The 20,272-nt window shown below is 38.6% G+C and overlaps 1 protein-coding gene across 1 annotated transcript; it reads left to right on the forward strand.

Annotated features, from left to right (window-relative positions):
* Window positions 1-14,318: 14,318 nt before the first annotated feature.
* LOC107823726 (multiple organellar RNA editing factor 1, mitochondrial) lies at window positions 14,319-16,955 on the forward strand. Its single transcript, XM_016650415.2, has 4 exons — window positions 14,319-14,858; window positions 15,692-15,789; window positions 15,876-15,941; window positions 16,059-16,955. Exons 1-4 carry the CDS (start codon window positions 14,488-14,490, stop codon window positions 16,787-16,789), a joined length of 1,266 nt encoding a protein of 421 aa, XP_016505901.1. The 5' UTR covers window positions 14,319-14,487; the 3' UTR covers window positions 16,790-16,955.
* The last annotated feature ends 3,317 nt before the right edge of the window (window positions 16,956-20,272 follow it).

The raw sequence follows: 20,272 nt of genomic DNA on the forward strand, positions 1-20,272 counted from the left end.
GGCTAAGAACCCATCTCTCATCATGAAAATAGAACACACGAATCTAACCCGCAAGGTCATAACTCCACATAGCTTCGCTGCAATGCGCGATCCTATCCAAACACTGCTCCACACGAAACTCCTCGAGTCACTATGCTCGAAATCGACAACCACGCACAATTTAATGTCTGGAGCCAAAGCAAATCATTACACCCACGGCAAAACAAATAACATACACCATGCAAACCCGAAAGGACATAACAGATACGCCATGCACCGAGCAACACCCAATCACTCTTCCCGCTCGACTTCCACTATGAAACTCCGATAGAACCGCACCATAGGTGCCTATAATCAACAGATCATAACGTCTCGCAACACACAAATGTAACTCCTAGATCTCCCCAGATTACCAATAAGCTCAATAACAACCGAATCAACACATCTCTCGCCTACAACAACTCAAAGTCAACAAGGTCGTCTCGATGCTGGACACATATCCATATAGGTCTACCAATGGACCACACATCAACTCTAGTTACCACAATAGATAAATAATCCTTCGAAGGTTCACAATGACTGAATTATAGCACATACTAACATCTGACTAACTTACCCACATTTTGCCATCCACAACCACGAGCTAACCTGCATATGAGAATTTCCAGTCTCCAAGTCCATAAAACACACAAAGTACCATATCTGATCCCAATTCCGCCACTCGCATATATAACTCACCTCTAGTACTCAATCATTCCACGAGAGATACTCTAAGATTCTTCTGTGTTGCCAAGCAAACTCGAATATCAGCAGCCGATCTGACAAGAAGTGCTGCAATACTATCGGAGTACCATCAACTTAATCACATTGCCTCTTTCTGAATCATATACCCTCGTCCAATCACCTCAATTAGCATTACCATTTCCTTAATCATCTAAAGATTATTTCTCAAATCATCTGAAGCTCATTTCTTCAATTTATCTGAACTGCCCGTGCTGCCTAAGAATTTATGACATTCCTTTCAAATCTGAACCGTGACCTTACACATGCCAATCTCACTCCTACACAACATACCGCATAAACCGTACCATTCTAGGATAACCACAAGAACCTTGTATCTCTTTCGAGTCACAAGCAACTATGTACTCAACCAACCAAGAACTTCCATTTTTCCCATCTAGAAGAAAATCACTATACATACCATGCTCCTCATGCCCATAGAAAATATACATTTCCAACCGAGGTCGAAACCATCAAGAACTCTCCGGGTTCCCCTTGCACAAACCAGACATGCCAGGACTGAATCCTTCTAACTCAATCGAGCTACGCGGATCACTAAAATCCAAGAGAATTGCCGAGAAACACTTGTAAAAACTCATAATCTCGCAAGCATCCAAAGAACTAATCGTATCCTTACCATACCAACTCGGCCTACTACCAAGCTATCCCATCTATTCGAATTTTCTTCTGATTTACCTTCAACTTGATACTCATTCTTGCTATAACATCACAACTCCTCAACCCAGACTTACCACACGGGACCCAAGCATAAAGCCACACCGTCTAAGGCTCATAAGCCGTTGAATACTTTCTCAGATATTCCCACGAGCACCACGATCAAAGTACTTTGCTCTGAAGAGACTTCCTGCGAATCTAAATCTGTTACCTTTACCTTATTGGTACGGATACATAGAATTTCATAATTTATAAAGATAATACCACAAGTCTCGACATCTTCCAATGAAAACTCAGTTTCTAACCACATATACAACTTTAAAATACCCAATTGTTATATGTAAAATCTTGAACACATTAGAACCATTCTTGAGAGTCATTCACTCTATTCAAACTGCAATTAGCCTGATCAAATGAACGAACCACCCATGCCTCAATAGCACTCCGACACCGCAGGGTGTAACCTCATCCTCGAATAACCAATCCACTTCCTGCTCTATGCACCGAGCATCCATTACCACAACAGCTCAAGACACTCTGAGATTCCCATACACCTATGAAGCATGACATAACCTCTGTCAAAAATCTTCCTTTACTCGAGACATCCTCGATCTCAGTCTCCGTAAGCCATAATTGATTCACCAGTGTGCCTCAAATTGGAACCAACATAGCACATAACCGTGCAATAAACAAATCAACAGCAAACTCCCTCACTTGGCTCAAAGCCATAGATCAAAACACACTCAATATCTCGTAACACATATACTCTATTGATGTCGTAATACCATAGTGAGATTAAACTCAAATCCTTTGTAAGCTTGCAAAAACACAGATCATCTAGTACTTTAACTCTTCTGCAAATCTCACATTCACTCTCACAACAGTTAGGCCCCCTCTCCTAAGCGACCCATTTAAATTACGACACATATCTTTCACTTGCAGATGAGATCTGCTAACAGACAACATAAGGATCGCACAACTTCCGAACACTTCGCAGGAGATAACCCACCTGATTTGCCTCAAACTAACATTCCCGCATACCTTCCACCGTCGTAAACTTTACGCAGTCACTTAGTCTTCCTGAGTCTAAACTTATACCGCAACATGATATTTACTTCACTCCCAACTAGGAAACATGAAAAGATTCTTCACACGCCCACAACTCGGGCTATACCTCGAACCAAGATGGAATTCAAACACCCAATAGTTCTTCTATCCTCCAGCGGGCCTTTCTCGTCGCTTCTAAATCATATGGATACGTCTCGTAATACTAACATACTCATCACATAGCCATCCAGCCGTCGCTCCCACTAATAGGGACAATACCGAACATATAAGTTCAAAAACACTTGCTCACACAATCAACACCTCGGTGCTCAAGCCATAGGCAAAGATCCGGCCTCAAGTCCTCCATACTGGCCCAACATCAACTCACAGAGATCACATCTCGCCCCCCAATCGGGGACTCACAAGCCATCATTGCAAATCTAATACTGAGCGTTCATGCGCGCATACGAACGCGTGGAAGGAATTCAAAGAGTTACATTTCAAGCTGAATCAAGGACGCACAATAAGGATTCAAGAATGTGATGTTTTCCTAAAGGTTCTGCAGCCTCTCGAGAATAAATACAGACGTCTTCGTACCGATCTGCGAGACTTTACTAAACCTGCTCATGACTCGTGAGACCTATGTAACCTAGGCTCTGATACCAACTTGCCACGACCCTAAACCAGACCCGGTCGTGATGGCGCCTCTCATGAAGACAAGGCCAACCGACACAATTCCCTAATCAACCATTTTCTATGTAAAAGTGTTTTTTATACCATTTATAAACCATTAATCTCATAATGAACATTTAAAAGAAAAATACAGAATAATTACACAAGCCCGACATCGGGGTGTCACTAGTCATGAGCATCTACCAAGGTCTGAATACAACAAAAACAGTCAAGTGTACTAAGTATAGAAATGGAAATGAGATGAAGAACCAGTGCTGCGAACGTCGTGCAGCCACCTTGCTAACTCTGATGACTCAGATTCGAGCAATCAATACCCGCTACCGAGTTCTGAAATACCTGAATCTGCACACGAGGTGTAGGGAGTAATGTGAGTACTCCAACACAGTAAGTAATAAGAGTAAATAAAGACTGAGCAGTAGGAAACAATGAATCCACATTCATGATAACTCAATAAGCACACAAGCTGCTAATTCAGAATACGAGTCGATCGTCTTATTTAAAATCCAGCCTTTTGGTAAAAATCATTTAAACAAGTGAAAATGCTTTCCGACAGTTTCAGTAGGGGTTCAATACCATTTATAATAAAAGAGATGAAAACCATAATCAGCCCCTCGGGCAAAACATAGTTCGTAAACAGCCCCTCGGGCAAAAAACAGGAATCATAAACTCCTCATAACATGAAAATCTCAGTGGAAATAACAAAGCCAAATCCGTGATTAAATTCTGAACATCTCATAAACCCCAGCTTAAATCAAAGTTCTTTTAAAACATTTGTTCAACACTTTCGATAGAGGCTCAATATAAAGATGAGTGTAAACAGTCAATAATCAACATATTCGATAGAAACTCATTTTTAAAGAGGAGTGAAAAATCAATAAGTTCATAAACATGCCCCTCAGGCAAAGCATCACTCATATGCATGTATATATCTATCGCCCCTCGGACAAGCCTCTCAGTCACTCGTGACTCAACTCTTATTAATCAGCGCTCACACTTAGTACTCACACTCAATAGGTACCAAATAGTAACCGCTGCGGCACGCAGCCCGATCCATATATCGCTGCGGCGTGTAGCCCGATCCATATATCTCGTCGACGGCACTCACTGGGGATGTGCAGACTCCAAAGGGGCTCCTACAGCCCAAGCGTTATATCGTTGCGGCGCTCGGCCCGATCCAATATATATATCACTGCGACGTGCAGCCCGATCCATATAAGTATCATTGCGGCATGTAGCCCATTCCCATATACATACATACATACATATATATATATATATATATATATATATATATATATATTGTTGCGACGTGCAGCCCGATCCATAACTATATAATCCTCACAACCAGGCCCTCGGCCTCTCTCAGTCATTAACCTCACGATCACTTGGACCATCAGTAAAACAGGGAACTCAGCCCAAACAGTTTTCATATTTTTAAGAAATAAAGTGACAAACCAGATTTAAACAATAAACAAGTAAAACATGACTAAGGATATGCTTTCAAAACAAATAGAGTGAGGAAAAATAGTGAAAGTGCCCCTAAGGGTCTCAGCAGGTCGGCACAAGGCCCCAAGCATGGCATACAGCCCAAACATATAATATCAATCTCTAGAACATGGAACATCATAAGAGTTCAAATCAAATACGCGACTTAACAGTCGTACGGGGAGGACCAAGTCACAATCCGCAACGGTGCACAACTCCACGCTGGTCATCTAGCGTGTGTGTCACCTCAAACTAACACAACGATGTGTAATCCGGGGTTTCAAACCCTCATAACAGCATTTACAATCATTACTTACCTCGAACCGGCGAAATCTCTAGCTCGCATGCCTTTGCCCCTCAAATTAGCCTCCACGCGTGTCAAATCTATCCAAAATCAGAACGAATGCATCACAATATGCTAAGAGAACAAAGCCCAAGTGAACACAATCAATATTGGGCACAAATCTCGAAATTACCAAAACTCAAGCCCCGGGCCCACTTCTCAAAACTCAGAAATTTTTACCTCAACGGGTTCCTTATCCTCCTAAGAGTTCATACATACCAAAAGTTCTCAAATCCGACCCTAAATGGTCTTTCAAATCCCAATTCAAAGTTCAAAATCTCAAGCCCTAGGTCTTCCATTTTTAGCTTAAGTTCCAAGAATTTCTAGGTTGATTTCACAATAGAATCACGTTTTAGGTTCAAATATCTTACCTCCAATCAATTCTCCTTGAATCCTTCTTTATTCACCCTCAAAAAGCTCTCAAAATGCTCAACTATGGAGGAAAAATGACTCAAAATTGCGGATGAAATAACTTATAAACTTTCTGCCCAGGTCTGACTTTCCTTCTACGCGATCGTGGCACAAGCCTCGCGATCGCGAAGAGCAAATCTTCAAGACCTTAGTAGTACACTACGCGAACGCGACAAATACCATGCGAACGCGATACTTCAGCTTACCATACCTATGCGAACGCGAGCCCTCTAGTGCGAACTCGAAGGGAAATTCCTCTTGGACCCTATTTCTTATATGCGAACGCGAACAGCCTCATGCGAACGCGAAGAACTAGCCCCCTGCCTTCCGCGAACGCAAGGCCACCTATGCAAACGCGAAGGTCTAAATTCTGGACTTCTAAATTCCTTCTACGCGATCGCGATATGCCCCACGCGATCGCGAAGGCTTAAATGTCTGCAACACCTGAATAGTTTTTCTGCAACATTCCAACTCCAAAAATAGCCCGATTGACCACCCGAAACTTACCCGAGACCCCCGGGACCTCAACCAAAAGTACTAACACATCCTAAAACCTCGTTCAAACTTGTTCCAATCATCAAAACACCTCGAACAACACCAAACCCACCAATTCACATCGAATTCAAGCCTAAATTTTCTAAAAACATCTAAAATACGTTTTTGATCAAAAACCCAACTAAACCACGTCCGAATGACCTGAAATTTTGCACACACATCTCAAATGATATAATAAAGCTACAGAAACTCTCGGAATTCCATTCCGACCTCTATATAAAAATATCACCTATCCACCGGAAAACGACAAAATCTCACTTTCGCCAATTCAAGCCTATACCTTCCACGGACTTCCAAAATGCATTCTGGTCACGCTCCTAAGTCCCAAATCACCTAACGGAGCTAACCAAATCATAAAAATTCTGATCCAAGATCATATACAAGCAAGTCAAATATTGGTCAAACCTTTCGAATTTCAAGCTTCAAAGTAGGAACTGTTCTTCCAAATTCATTCAGATTTTCCTGAAAACCAAAACCAACAATTTAAATAAGTCATAATACATCACACGGGGCTAGTCATGTCCAAGAAATGACGAGCAAAGTGCAAAAGCTCAAAACGACTGGTCGGGTCGTTACACTACTATTGTTGGGGACAAATCAAATAAGTTTGCTCCCAGAGCGGAGACATCAGTTCACATGCTATTATAGCACCCAAAAGGGGTATAGATTGTATAGTCTTACTCGCAGGCAATTTTTTTTTAGTAGAGATGTCCAGTTCAAAGAGGATGTTTTGTCTTTTAAGTATTTTTGCCAAACTCAGTTTCTAGGATGTGCCATTCCACTTCTTCAGATTATACAGAGGAGGATCTAGATTAGCCACCACCTGAGACAACAAAGCATGAAGTGTCTGCTCATGAACCTCCTATAGCAAATCTACATCCTCCTACCTAAGGCTGGCATGTGGGCCGGCCCCGAGACTAAGTGGGCTTCGTGGGTCGGTCCCAACTTAAATGGGCTTTGCGGGCCCGAGCTTCGCGGGCTATTTGTAGGAACCAGCTCGGGACTGGGACCACGAACTAATGGTCCCGGGCTAAGTAGGCCCAAGTGGGCCCAACAGATACTTACTTTTTTAAATTTTTTTTATAGAAGTTAGAGAAAAAAATGGTAATAAAAATATCTAAGGAAATTCCTTGTAAATTATATTATAGAATTGTGATCTAAATTTTTTTATTCAAATTTAAAGAGAAAAATATTGTAAAGAGATATTCAAAGCAATACATTATAATTTTATTATAGCATTAAAAAAATATGGCAATATATTTCTTAGTTTTCCTCTCCCCTATGGAATGAGCACAACAAGGTGCTAATACCACCATTGAGAAGAAAAAGAAACTAATCAAGATGTTCCAAAATACAAGTTACATACTCCATACGTTCCAATTTATGTGAACTTGTTTGACTTGGCACAAAGTTTAAGAAAAAATAAAGACTTTTAGAATTTGTGGTCCTAAACAAGTTAAAAAGGGGCCCAGAGTATTTGTGTGGTTATAAAAGCTTCTCATTAAGGGTAGAATCGTAAGTTTAAGCTAAATTGTTATCAAATTTAGAAAGGGATCATTCTTTTTGGAACGAACCAAAAAGAAAATAGGTTCTCGTAAACTGGAACGGAGTTCATACAAGTTACATGGTATCTCTTACAAATTTCATAAATCCTTCAAGGTCCGGAGGAATTTTCGTTGGTGGTGGCAGAAAAGAAGCTTGGTCATCACCGCTTCTGGGCGAAACAGCATCCTCCGCAAGTTCAATTAGCATTTCTTCATAAGCTTCGTCTACCTTTGGTTGTGATTCAGCAAATCCAAAATTTATTCTTTTCGAACGGATCTAGTCTCGGAAAAGTACTGATTTTTCCAAGCTCTCCCTCATAGACGCTCTATAATCATCGATTTGAAGTCTTGCTTGATTGAAAGTGCTCTCTGATGCCACTGTTGAAGCTTGAATAGTTAAAATGTCTTGGGCCATCCTTGAAAGAATCGGAAAGCATTTTTCTTTGTCCTTCCGCCATTCCAAAATACTAAAGGAGCCGTCGGGATTCACTTCCTCAATTCCCCACACTCTGAAAAATGATCAAACAAATTTGCAAGTTCTGCAATATAAACTAAACAGTTAGAAATAGTGTGATAATATTGCCCAGAAAATTTATTTGTAGCAATATGAAATTTTTCTAAAAAATCTACAAGCATTTTAACATTAGTTCAATCCGCATTTGTAAGGTGTTAACCATCATCACTTACATGAGCATTAAACGTTGAGTTTATGGAGTTTCTATATTCATATGCAACAACTAAACTTTCATACATGTAATTCCATCTAGTTGGACGAGGTTTAGGAACCTTTCTTTCTCTTAGGCCAAATTCATCGCATCTTTTAAAATATTCTAAGTCTACTTCTACGGTTTGAATAAAAAAGCAGTTAAGCCATTTTAACCTTTTGAATTTCAACATTTAAAATTCCCATACTATCACCCATAATTAAATGGTAAATATGACAAATACATCTAACATGAAAAATGTTACTAAATACAGGACTTAGTGTAGTGGTAAGGAAGACTATAACATTTATGTTACTAGTAGCATTATCCATTGAAACTGATATTATTTTATCACTAATGCAAAAATATCTACAAATATCAGTAACTGTGCTAGAAATAAATTGTCTTGTGCGACGTGAGTTAATTATTCTATAAGCAATAATGCACTTTTGCATTATCCAATCCTCATCAATCCAATGACTGGTAACAGTAAGGTAATCATAGTCATTACCACTTCTACCAATATTAGTTGTAATAGCAACACGACAATTTATATGAGTAAATAAATAGCGCAAATATTGTTCATATTCAAGTTTATATTTATAATATCGCTCTTTACGGTTGTGTGAGGAAAACCTTTATAAGTAGGATTAAAAGTTTTTCTAATATAATGCACAAAGTGAGGGTTAGAAGGAAAACTATATGGTAAACACATAACAATAACCATTTTTGCCAATTCTTCCAAATCTTTTTTAAAAATACCACCGGTAACAGTGTTAATTTCCGACTAAAATTGATTTGATCTGGTACTAAGGTCAGCCTGAATAGGGACATTTGTCCCTCGGCCAAAGCTTTCATACGAAGATATCTAACTTTATCTTGAGGTTGTAGCAATATGTGTCTAGTCAAACTTCTCGTCCCTCCCCCCTCCCCCGGACCTCCAACATATTTAAAAGCTAACTCCTTGCCACAAGTTTTACACTTAGCTCTATTTTTTTCTCTTAGTTGAGTGAAAAATGGTCAAACTATAGATGTTTCTGTCCGTTTAAAAGGTTGCCTAGAAAAAGTAGGGGCAGTAACAGGAGGGTCAGACGGGCATCATTTTGATTATTATTAGTTGGGTTAACTTCAGGAGCAGGACTAGTGGGTGTATCGTCATCCGGTTGCGTTTCATCACAATCTATTTCTTCATCATCATATTCATCAATAGTTGGATTACCACAAAGAGCATTCATATATTCATGGTTTAATTGTTCACCGGGTGCAATATTATGGCAAAATTGACTCTCGGTAAATTGTAATAAATTATTATCGCTATCAAGAATAGCATGTGTAGGACGGGTAACATGTTTGGGTCGGGGAGCCGGGGGAAGTGGAAGAGGAACAGATTGGCCACTAGATTCACTACTATTGAATTTTTTCTTATTTTTACTAAATATTTTTTAAGAAATAATTCATCTTAACTAATCAAGCAATACAAAGTAAATAAAACAAATAAAACTATAATATTAAAACTTAAGAGTTGGAACGAGTTTACCGAATTGATGAAAAACTTGTTGAAAATTAATTATCGTTGAAGACTTGAAGACTTCAATTCACCAACATCACAATTTTTCACAAATTGTAACAATAAAGTAAGCAATTATAGAAGAAAATTAGAGAGAGATTGATGATTTTGTGAGAAAAATGAAAGAATGAGGGGGTATTTAAAGTTGAAAATAGGGAAAAAGTGTAATTATAAAAATTTTGGAGTTAAAACAAAGTTGGGGGGAGGGGGGGTTAAATGGCTATTTTGTAAATAGCCAACGGCTATTTTGGCAGAGGAAAGGACTAGATTTTAAATGCCCAAACGGGCAATTTTTTTTTTAAAATTATGGTCGTTAGGACCGTTTAAGCCCGCTAGGATCGGTCCGGTCCCGGTCTCGCGGGCGTCAAGCTAAGGGTCCCACTTGCCAGGCCCACCTCCCCCGGTCCCGGTCTTACACGGTTCAGCCTGTTTAGGCCCACTACCCACATGGGTTGCGGTCTTGGACTGGTCCACTTGCTAGTCTCACTCCTACCATAGGGACCCCTCTCACACCTGATCCAAACCCTGAAGATCATGCAACAGGTGTTCCACTTGGATCAGTTGATCCTCCGCAAGCTGTTGGCTCTCCACCAGCCCTCAGAATGTCGAGTAGAACTTCTAAACCATCAGGTTGGTTGTATGCTTATGTTCATGGCCCTTTACCAGGGTCTTCAACTGCTGCCTGTATGTACCCACTATCTAATTACACGTCATATGCTTCCTTATCAGCTTCATATATTGCCTCACTTTGCAACTATTTAGTTGTAAAAGAGGTTGAATCCTATTCAGAAGCTATGCAATATGAAGAGTGGTTGGCAGCTATGAACGTGGAGTTTCAATCTCTTACAGATAACAAGACTTAGACTTTGGTTGACTTACCACCTAGAAAGAGGCTAATCGGTTGTAAGTGAGTATTTAAGGTGAAGTACAATGCCAAAGGGAAAGTGGAGAGATATAAGGCAAGGCTAAAGGCTATACTCAATAAGAAGGTTTAGATTCTCAAGAGTCCTTCTCTCCGGTAGTGAAAATGGTGACTGTGAGAGCTATTCTTGCTACGGCAGCCATGCATGGTTGGAAACTACACCAAATGGACATGTTTAATGCATTTTTACAAGGAGACTTGGTCGAAGATGTGTACATGGTACAACCTCCTGGTTTCACTAGCGAGGGGGAGCAATCAAAAGTGTGTAAGCTGCAAAAGTCCCTTTTATGGACTAAAGCAAGCTTCACGGCAATGGAACCTCAAGCTCTCAGAGGCACTTTTGGCTTCAGGTTTTTCTTAGAGCCACCATAACTATTCCCTTTTTATCAGGAAAGTCGATGGCCATTCTGTGATACTCTTGGTATATGTCGATGATCTCCTGATCATAGGCTCTTCACCAACCCTCGTTCAGGAGACTAAGTCCCTTCTCAGCCATTATTTCTAGATCAAAGACCTGGGAAGATGGAGTACTTCCTTGGTCTTGAAATAGCTAGAAGCAAATATGGCATTTCAGTATGTCAAAGGAAGTTCACATTGGACTTAATAACAGAGCTTGGTCTAGCAGGTTCAAAACCTGCAAGCACACCATAGAAGTCAATCACAGGTTAACTAGTGTAGATTTTGATAAAGAATATGCACAATGAGTACATGTAGATGATACTTTGGATAATCCTTCCGACTATCAAAAGTTAGTGGAAAAACTACTGTATATTACCATGAGCAGACCTGACATAGCATTGTAGTACAAAATCTGAGCCAATTCATGCACCAGCCAAGCATTCCCATATGGAGGCAGTCTTAAGGGTAGTCAGGTATCTAAAGAATAAACCAGGCATGGGAATCTTGTTGTCTTCTAGAATCTGAGAGGAATTGAAAGTGTACTGTGATGCAGACTGGGCCGCTTACCCCATGATAAGAAAATTAGTGAGTGGCTTTATAGTGAAGTTAGGAGATTTTTTGATTTCATGAAAATCAAAAAAACAAAACACCATCTCCAGAAGCTCATCAGAAGTAGAGTAGAAGTGCATGGACAATAGAAGTAGTACGACTAGTTGGACTGTTTGGAGAGTTGAACTTAAAGCTGCAGTTACCAGTCAAGTTGTTCTGTGATAGCAGAGTTGCACTTCAAATTGCAGCAAACCCAATCTACCATGAAAGGACTAAGTATATAGAAATAGATTTTCATTTCATCTGGGGAAAAAAATACAAGAAGGCACAATTGAAACCTCTCATGTAAGCACAAATTTGCAGCTAACAGACATACTAACAAAATGACTTGGTCACACATAACATGAATTTTTATTGTCTAAGCTAGGAGTTTTCAATTTGTTCACACTACACAGCTTAAGGGGGAGTGTTGAAGGAAGCTGATGTATAAAGATTAATAGTTAGTGCTTAGGCTGATTAGTTAATAGTTAGTTTAGTTGTTAGTCGCAGACGGCTGTTTGTAATTAATAGCTTAGATGTTGACAGTTGTATAAGAGTATATATACACACATGTAAAGTCACACAGATTATATCGGAGAAGACATTTTTTCATTTCTATTCACTTTGGTCTTTCTCTCTCAAACAGTTCCCCTTATACATCTCCAAATACTACCATTGTAGCATCTCTGAAGCCCCATTAATGTGGATTGCTGAAGCTCTTAACAGGATCCCATTAGATTAATTGGGGTTACAGTTTTGTTTGACATGAAAATTATCTATTTGAAGGAATAATTTGGTTCTTCAAGGGTATAAAAAGTTCAACACATCACACATATTTTTCACCTATTGAAATTGTGAATCTTTTTTCAGTCGATCAACATTTCACTTTGGAATTCGTGATTTATAATAACAACATAGATTAGTTACAATAATATGTATAGAATAAAAATGATGAAACTGGATTCTTATGTCTATTATTCCTATTGGAAGAACTTGAATATTTCTTAATCAAAATAAACTCTGAAAATCTTACTTTTAAAACTAGTACCAAGCATGGAACTCGAATGTGAGAAATTCTACTAATTGTCATGAAACAATCGATAGCTAATGCTACTCTATAGCGCCTTAAACTATATTATTTCAAAGTCTTATAATTTTGCAAGAGATGGTACAAAGGGAAGTGGCATAAATTGGGTACAACTAAAAAATGTGATGCATAGGTAAAAGGTAGTAGTACAATTCATAAAATAAAAATAAATAAAAAAGGAATCAAAGGCTAGGGATGTGTCAATGGATATTTAAAAATTGACTAAATCAATCGAACCTTACCGTACCGAATGAATTTTTAGGTTTCTCTTAATAAAACCGTAGGTTCTTACATAAATCTATAACCGTACTAATAATTAGGGTAGGTTTTTTATTTTACGAATATAAACCGAAAAAATATTGAACCATACCGAATAAATTTACATGTGAAAAAATTATATATTAAGTTAAAAAATAATAAAGCATTACATTTTTTCGTGGTCCTTGGAATTATGAAAATAGTTACAAGACAAAAGTAAATAAACTCAAAATTCTAGTTCCCAAACCTATTATGCTACTCCTATTAAAATTAAATTATTTCCGGCGTATTCACTAGCAAAGAACAAGGTATTATAGCGGTTATGAGTAGCAAACTACAATGTATCGAATATAGTTTCCTTTGTATGTTTTAGATTTACTTTTTTGAATATTTAAGCTACTATAAAATTTGTTCTCGAGTCTCAACCTGGTTAATATCTTTCCACTCGTGTAATTTATATTTTCTTTGTATTTTTTTTAATTTCTTTTACGTTGCTGTAGAATAGTTGATGGATTTATACTCTGGTCATCTTTCATATTTTTTTAATTCATCACCCTTTAAACTGTAAAAATGTCTAAAGAGTTTTATTAAATCCTATAAAAATATATATGTTATTGTATGCTACTTATACTTGTGACTTTTACGTGACATTTAAAAAAATGCTGGAAATTAATCGAACCATATCAATACCGAAGAGAAACCGACATGATTGGGACGGTTTCGAAAAGTCTAATTTTGATTATACATAATAGTGTATACTGTAAAAATCAGAGGGTCTGATTTCATGGTCATTGTGGCGCTTCACAAACACGTCTCTAAAGGCTCGAGGCAAGGGTCGAGGTTCAACCCCGAAGGGTTCTCAACGTTCGACCGCGGGGCAATACAAATCGGCAGTTATGATGGAAAAGCGGGAAGTTTCCAAGGCACGTGATTAAGGCTGACCCAGTCTATTAGCCTAGCACAAGCTCGTACCATGGCATAAATGGTTGTACCAGCCATATATCTTTGTAATAAATGCATTTGTACTATGTTGGGATTCCCCTCATATATAAAGGGGACTCTTGTCATTTATAGAGGGATGACACAAGATACAATATTCAATATAAGAACAAGAACATTCTCTGCTCTCTAACTCAAACACATTCTCCCTTGATTCTATTACTTACATTTATTGCTAATATTTATTGTATTTCATTAATTGTTCTTCATTTATTACTCATTATTGATCTTAAAGAGCCTTCATAAAAGCTCTTAAAACTATTAGTCCTTCATCGGCTGTCCACAGCTTAGTAACTGATGCATTACATTAGGGGTTCGAAATGGAAATAACTCGAATTTCAGTACCGGGTCTCAAAATTCCCAATTGACATCCTAAGCTTTTCTCACTTCTCCATTTTTATTTCAATTTCTAAAACCCTAAACCCAAGTTCAGAACCTACCCCTCACTTCGATGGCGCTGTACGCTCTCCGTCTCCGGCGAGCTCTCTCTCTTTCCTCTTCCATTTTCACTCAAACATTCCATCAACCAAATCCTCTTTCTTCAATTCCTCCGTCACTCTCCCAAAACAATTCGTCTACTAAGCTTCTTCCATTTCCGTACCAATCGTCGAGGCTATTTAGGTCATCTACAATTTCACAGTCCTCAAGGTTTGACCGGAACCGGAACCCCGCTGATGAAGAAATTGGTCCGGATACGATCCTCTTCGAAGGATGTGATTATGAACATTGGCTTATTACAATCGATTTTCCTAAAGATACTCAACTCACCAGGGAAGAGATGATTGAGACTTATGTGCAGACTGCTGCTAAAGTCTTTGGAAGGTCAGCAAATTTCTATTATTGTGTATTTTATATGTTACTATTTTCGGAAGTTGTGGCTTCTGTTTGGTCAAATTTAATTTTAGGCTCTGTATTTACAGGCTTGATATATATCCGTTAAGTAGGTGCAATTATTTGATGTTGTAGGTACAAGATGATTCGATAAGCTTGAAAGCTATTGAGTTAAATAAGATTGTTGTCATATCTTCTGGCTGAACACTTTTAATTTCTGCCGGATATTAATATATTCATTGAAGAGCTTTAATTATTGAATGATGTAGTTATAAGATCTTTGGTGAGCCGAGCTTGCTGTTTAGATAGCTCAAGTTGGCTTCAAAGTAGAAAGATATGTATTTGAATTAATAATGATGATCACTTCCCTCTGATACTTTGTTGGTGTTGGTTATGATGTCAGTTGTTAATATGCAGTCAATAAGAAAGCCGAAGAAGTATTACCCGAAAACATATATTGAATGCAATCTATACTGGAACTTGGAAGCTTTGAGTTATCAACTTACCATGGATAAGGGTCCTATCAGATAGCTCTAAGTTAGTTGGTATATAATTGATTCTGCTGCAGTCTTTTGATTGTTCCTATTATTGCCTGCATAGTAGTCTTAGCATTATTGTGTTTGGAAGATGTTTTGTTCTCTTGTATATCACTAATTGGTGTGATTTGTGACACCTATTAATAGAATAAATTATCTCTTGTTTTTTCCAACTTAATTGCCTTTAAGTAAATATTTGGTTGAATGTGATATCGAATCAGGTGGAACTTCCTATCATTGACCTAAGACTTTGTTGCTTTTTGGCTTCGTATTGTTTAAATAATGCAGTGTGGAAGAGGCTAAGAAAAAGATATATGCCTTGAGCACAACAACTTACAATGGTTTTCAGGTCTTGTGTTCAGAGGAAACGTCAAAGAAGTTTGAAGGTGAGTGTATATGATGTTGTATCTTTCCTTCTGAGCAACGATAAATTTATTTTTGGTTTTAATATAGAGCTTCTGTCTGCAATCAGGCCTGCCAGGTGTTGTGTTTGTACTCCCTGATTCCTATATTGATCCAGTAAACAAGGAATATGGAGGTTTGAATGTTATTTTTTATTAGCATTTCAAAATCATGATTATGCTTTATAAGTATTATCTTGAATTTTATTGTGGTTTCCCTTGTGGGTTTGCTTCTGTCGTGCTATTAAAATCAGGTGACAAATATATCAATGGGGAAATAATCGAGAGACCTCCTCCTCCACAGTTTCAAAGACCATCACGGCCTACTAACAGGCCTCGAAGAGGCCCACAGTTTCAACAAGGCAATTATGGCCCACCGCAGAGTCCACCTCAGCAGAACTTTGGGCCACCGCAAGGTGCACCAGCCCAGCAGAACTATGGTGCAGCACAAGGTCCTCCGCCCCAGCAGAACTATGGTGCAGCACAAGGTCCTCCTCCCCAACAGAACTATGGCCAACCAAGATATCCTCCACCCCAGCAGAACTATGGTTCGCAACAGTATCCTCCGCCACCTCAACAGATTTACAGCGCACCACAGAGTCCTCCACAGCAAAACTATGGGCGGCCACAAAATCCACTGCCTCAGCAGAGTTACAGTGCACCTCAGAATGTTCCTTCTCAATGGAATCATGGCCCTCAGCAAAGCTTTTCACCTCAACAGAATTATGGGCCTCAAGGAGCTGGGGATCCTAGGCATCAAACACCTCTAGGTAACAGCCCAGGTGGATGGGATAATTCCCAGGGTGGCAGACAAGATTCAAGACCTCAATATCAGGTTAATTACAATCAAGGAGAGCAAGGAAATTATTCTCCTCAAAGAGACCAGAGAGGTTATGCACCTCCAGAGGAAAGAGGCTTCAGAGGAGATAATCAACATTATGCCCCTCCAGAACAAAGAGGGTTCAGAGGAGATAATCAACGTTAAATGAGTATTTAGTTGATGTTTGTCCTTCTGTTTAATGTTCTCCCAAGGATGGTCAAGTAGCATCATACAGGAAAACCAGTTATGCACTGTTTAATGTGGCTTGACATTATGCACTGTTTAATGTGGCTTGACATTATGCACAGCACTTTGCTCTTTCCGTTAGTACATCATATGTTAAGTGACTAATGGCTGTCAGTTGCTAATTGATGATGTGGTTATCAGTCACTTTAGGCATTGATTTGCGTGTTTGCTTTTCTTGGATAGTTTCTTTAGGTAAAGAATTGGGATGAAAGAAAATTGAAGGAATGGAACTTTTATCTATGCGTGTCATGATTGTTTTTAGAAGTTGTTGTTTCCCTCTTTAGTATATGGCATCGTACTTTTCTCATGGGATTAGATCAATCTTAACTGGCCTGCATAGCAAATGCTTCCTAATTTTGTCATTCAGGAGACTGCACATCAAGTGTTCTTCCCATGCTATAACTTGGCTCTAAATGCAGTCGAAGTACTGGAAATTTTGATGATAGAACAACACAAATTCTTGATAGGCTGGAGGTACCAAAGCAGCTTCCCCCATAGTGCCTGGCACTGTACCTCGTGGGCCATGCTCTTCGGCAAAGAAGCCTCTAATCCCCTTTGGGCAAGGCAATACCAACGGTAAGGCCATTGTATGGAGCCAGCAACTGATTGATTCACAATAGCCTTATAATTTTCATAAATATCAATTTGAATGGCAAACAGATTGAGAACAGCCACTAGTTAGCCGTAGAGAACCATTGGCAAGAACCTGTACTTCTTAATTTTGCATTAGATATTAGCAGGAATTCAGGTAGAACGTCAAAAAATGTTTAGCTTCAAAGTCTAAATATTAGTGTAGGAGGATCCTAGTTTTGTACTCTTGGGGATCGTTTGGTTGGGATCAAGTTATCTTGGGATTATAATACGTGGACTAATTTGCAACAATTTAGGCTGCCCAAAATAAATCTTTAACTTAGAGATTGGTGGCTCATGGAAAATTGCTTACAAGAGATAGACTGGCCAAGTGGGGCATCACCAAAGATATTGTATGTTTTTTGTGTGATATTGAGAATGAAACCATAGCTCACATGTTCTTTCATTGCAAATACTCTGTTGCAATTTGGGAAAGATTGTTACATTGGTAGAGGATAGATACGAAAGCTGACAGATGGCCTGGAGAGTAGGTTTGGGCTGAAAAGCATGCTACAGGGAAAGGGGCGGAAGCAGAAGTATATAGAATCAGCGTGGCATGCTGCACTTACTTCATCTGGCAAGAGAGCAACAACAAGATATTTTAAAATAGCAAAAGAACAGAAGACCAACTAGTGAAGTTGGTTGCCCAGGAGATCCATGGTAGAGGTAGCTGTAAAGTAAAAGTGGCAGGGTGCCTGAGGAGAATGAATTACTATCCATAGCTTTGATTCCTTCTTCTCCAACCAGGAGCAGTTTAGGTGGCTGTAGATCTCGGGACAGTAGTGATTTTTGGTTTTGTTCTTACGAAAGGTTTGTTGTTTCGCAAACTCTTAGGGGTTATTTGTTTTGTATAGAAATATTTTCCCTGGTAATGAAAATTTTAATTACCAAAAAAAAAAAATATAATATGTGGACTAAATAGTGATTGAATTATTTAGTAGATATATTTTTATAAGTAAATATTTGGTTCATTGGACTAAAAATGAGATATAAGGGGATAATATGAAATATGTGCTTGCTATAGACACTTGATAAGTTGGAATAAACCTTTGTTTTCAATTTCAACCTTTGAATTTTTAAGGACTTTGAGGGTAAAGCCTTGGAAAAGTGTATCTTCTTCGTAGGTGAAGACATCCGTAAGTAAAACGAAAATTTAATACTATCAATGTTTTTTATTTCTTTTTTCTTTTTTCTTTTGGCACTAATGATAATAACATTGTGTCTGTAGACAATAATTTTGCGTCGAAAAAATAAAATCAAGACCGAAAATATCGCAACAATAATAGTATTTTATTTTGAATATTTGAGTGTACAATCTCTATGAATCCTCTGATTCTTCTTTTCAATAGTAAATAAATCAAGGGCCTTTGAGCTTGATCTTGAATCTATGTTTGTTGCTACGAACGATGATCTTGTTCTTGAGTTTGAGCTTGATTGCTTGAACTTGACCTTGATTTGTTCTTCGTTCTTGAACTTGCACTTGATTTCTTGAACTTGAACTTGAAGCTTAAAACTTGTGGAGGAATTTGCAGCGTTTGATCCACGAGCTCTTTCTTGCTTCTTGTTGCAACTTCTGGTGTCTTTTCTGAGTTATGAAGAACCCTATTTATAGTTGTGGAAGGGAAGAGTTGTGATAAGAACAAACTCTTTCCGACCAATCAAATTGAAGTATGACATGGCTGCATTTGATTGGCCAGAACATGTCACTAGCACACGTGGCGCGATTTCATTAGCCTTTTAGCGTGACTGGACATGCCTTGTCATTTTGACACGTGGCATGGTCCTATTGGCTCTTCCGCTTGACTTGGCGCGCCACGTCATTTGACACGTGGCACCAAACTGGGCCTCTAGGAAGATGACATCTTGGGCTTAATGAAGTGGGCTCATCACTTTAGCCCAATTAAATGGGCTAGCCCAATGGATTAAGACTTATTTATTTAATCCATATATATTGAACTTAGGCTCCGTATAGTTTTGGTGTGTAACGTTGTGGTTGTTCCCTCTCCTTTAAGTCGAGTGACTTCGTACCTATCCTTACCGAGAAAAACGAGTTCCAGAGGCATCTTCCATTCATATCGATTTGGGTTTTTCCGCACCATATTTTGATCTGCCTCTTCTTCGATCCGGAATTCCCAGCAAATGTCTGATTCAATCTCATCTATTGCTGCTTTCGAATCGGCTGAAAGAGTATTTTGATGTCACTTAGGAGAAGTATAGGGAAGTGTGTCTGTGCTGCTTTCGAGGCGCTGCCTGTGACTCAGCATGGGAGAAGGGGGCGGAACTGCACACTTTCGTGTTCAGAGCATTGTTTTGAGGGAGAGAAAGCGTGATTGACATATAATTAATCCAATTATATTAGCCCATATATTTACTTGGACTAGTACATTTAAAATATAATCCAAGTTATTTATTGGATTCAAATCCAATAAATTTTACATGTTTACAGTGTCATCCACTATAAACAATAGTTCTATAGCATCCACTTATGATCTCCAAATTATTTAGCTCTTTTATACAATAAGGCCTAGTAACAATTATTACTAGAAACTATTAAATTAAACATAGTACTACATATCATGGTCAATAATTACTAAGGTGGTGGCTCGTTGGCTTTCTATTCCACCACGTAAAAGAGTACAAAAAATTAAAAAAATAAAAACAAAAATGATGACAGCCACCTTCCTCTATCCAAGTATAATAGAAAATCCAATTTTAGTGGTGGGTGGCACCCATGAAAACAGGTTCAACTCCACTATCTTCTGCCTGCCTTAC

This window comes from Nicotiana tabacum, chromosome 6 (genome assembly GCF_000715075.1).
Source record: "Nicotiana tabacum cultivar K326 chromosome 6, ASM71507v2, whole genome shotgun sequence".
In the NCBI taxonomy this organism is placed as follows: Eukaryota; Viridiplantae; Streptophyta; class Magnoliopsida; order Solanales; family Solanaceae; genus Nicotiana; species Nicotiana tabacum.

What these genes read in the sequence shown, in the direction of transcription:
- LOC107823726 (XM_016650415.2), top strand. Translation starts at nt 14,488, where the DNA reads ATGGCGCTGTACGCTCTCCGTCTCCGGCGAGCTCTCTCTCTTTCCTCT. An exon ending in GCTGCTAAAGTCTTTGGAAG is followed by an intron (nt 14,859 to 15,691) that starts GTCAGCAAATTT and finishes TAAATAATGCAG; the next exon opens with TGTGGAAGAGGCTAAGAAAA. An exon ending in AACGTCAAAGAAGTTTGAAG is followed by an intron (nt 15,790 to 15,875) that starts GTGAGTGTATAT and finishes GTCTGCAATCAG; the next exon opens with GCCTGCCAGGTGTTGTGTTT.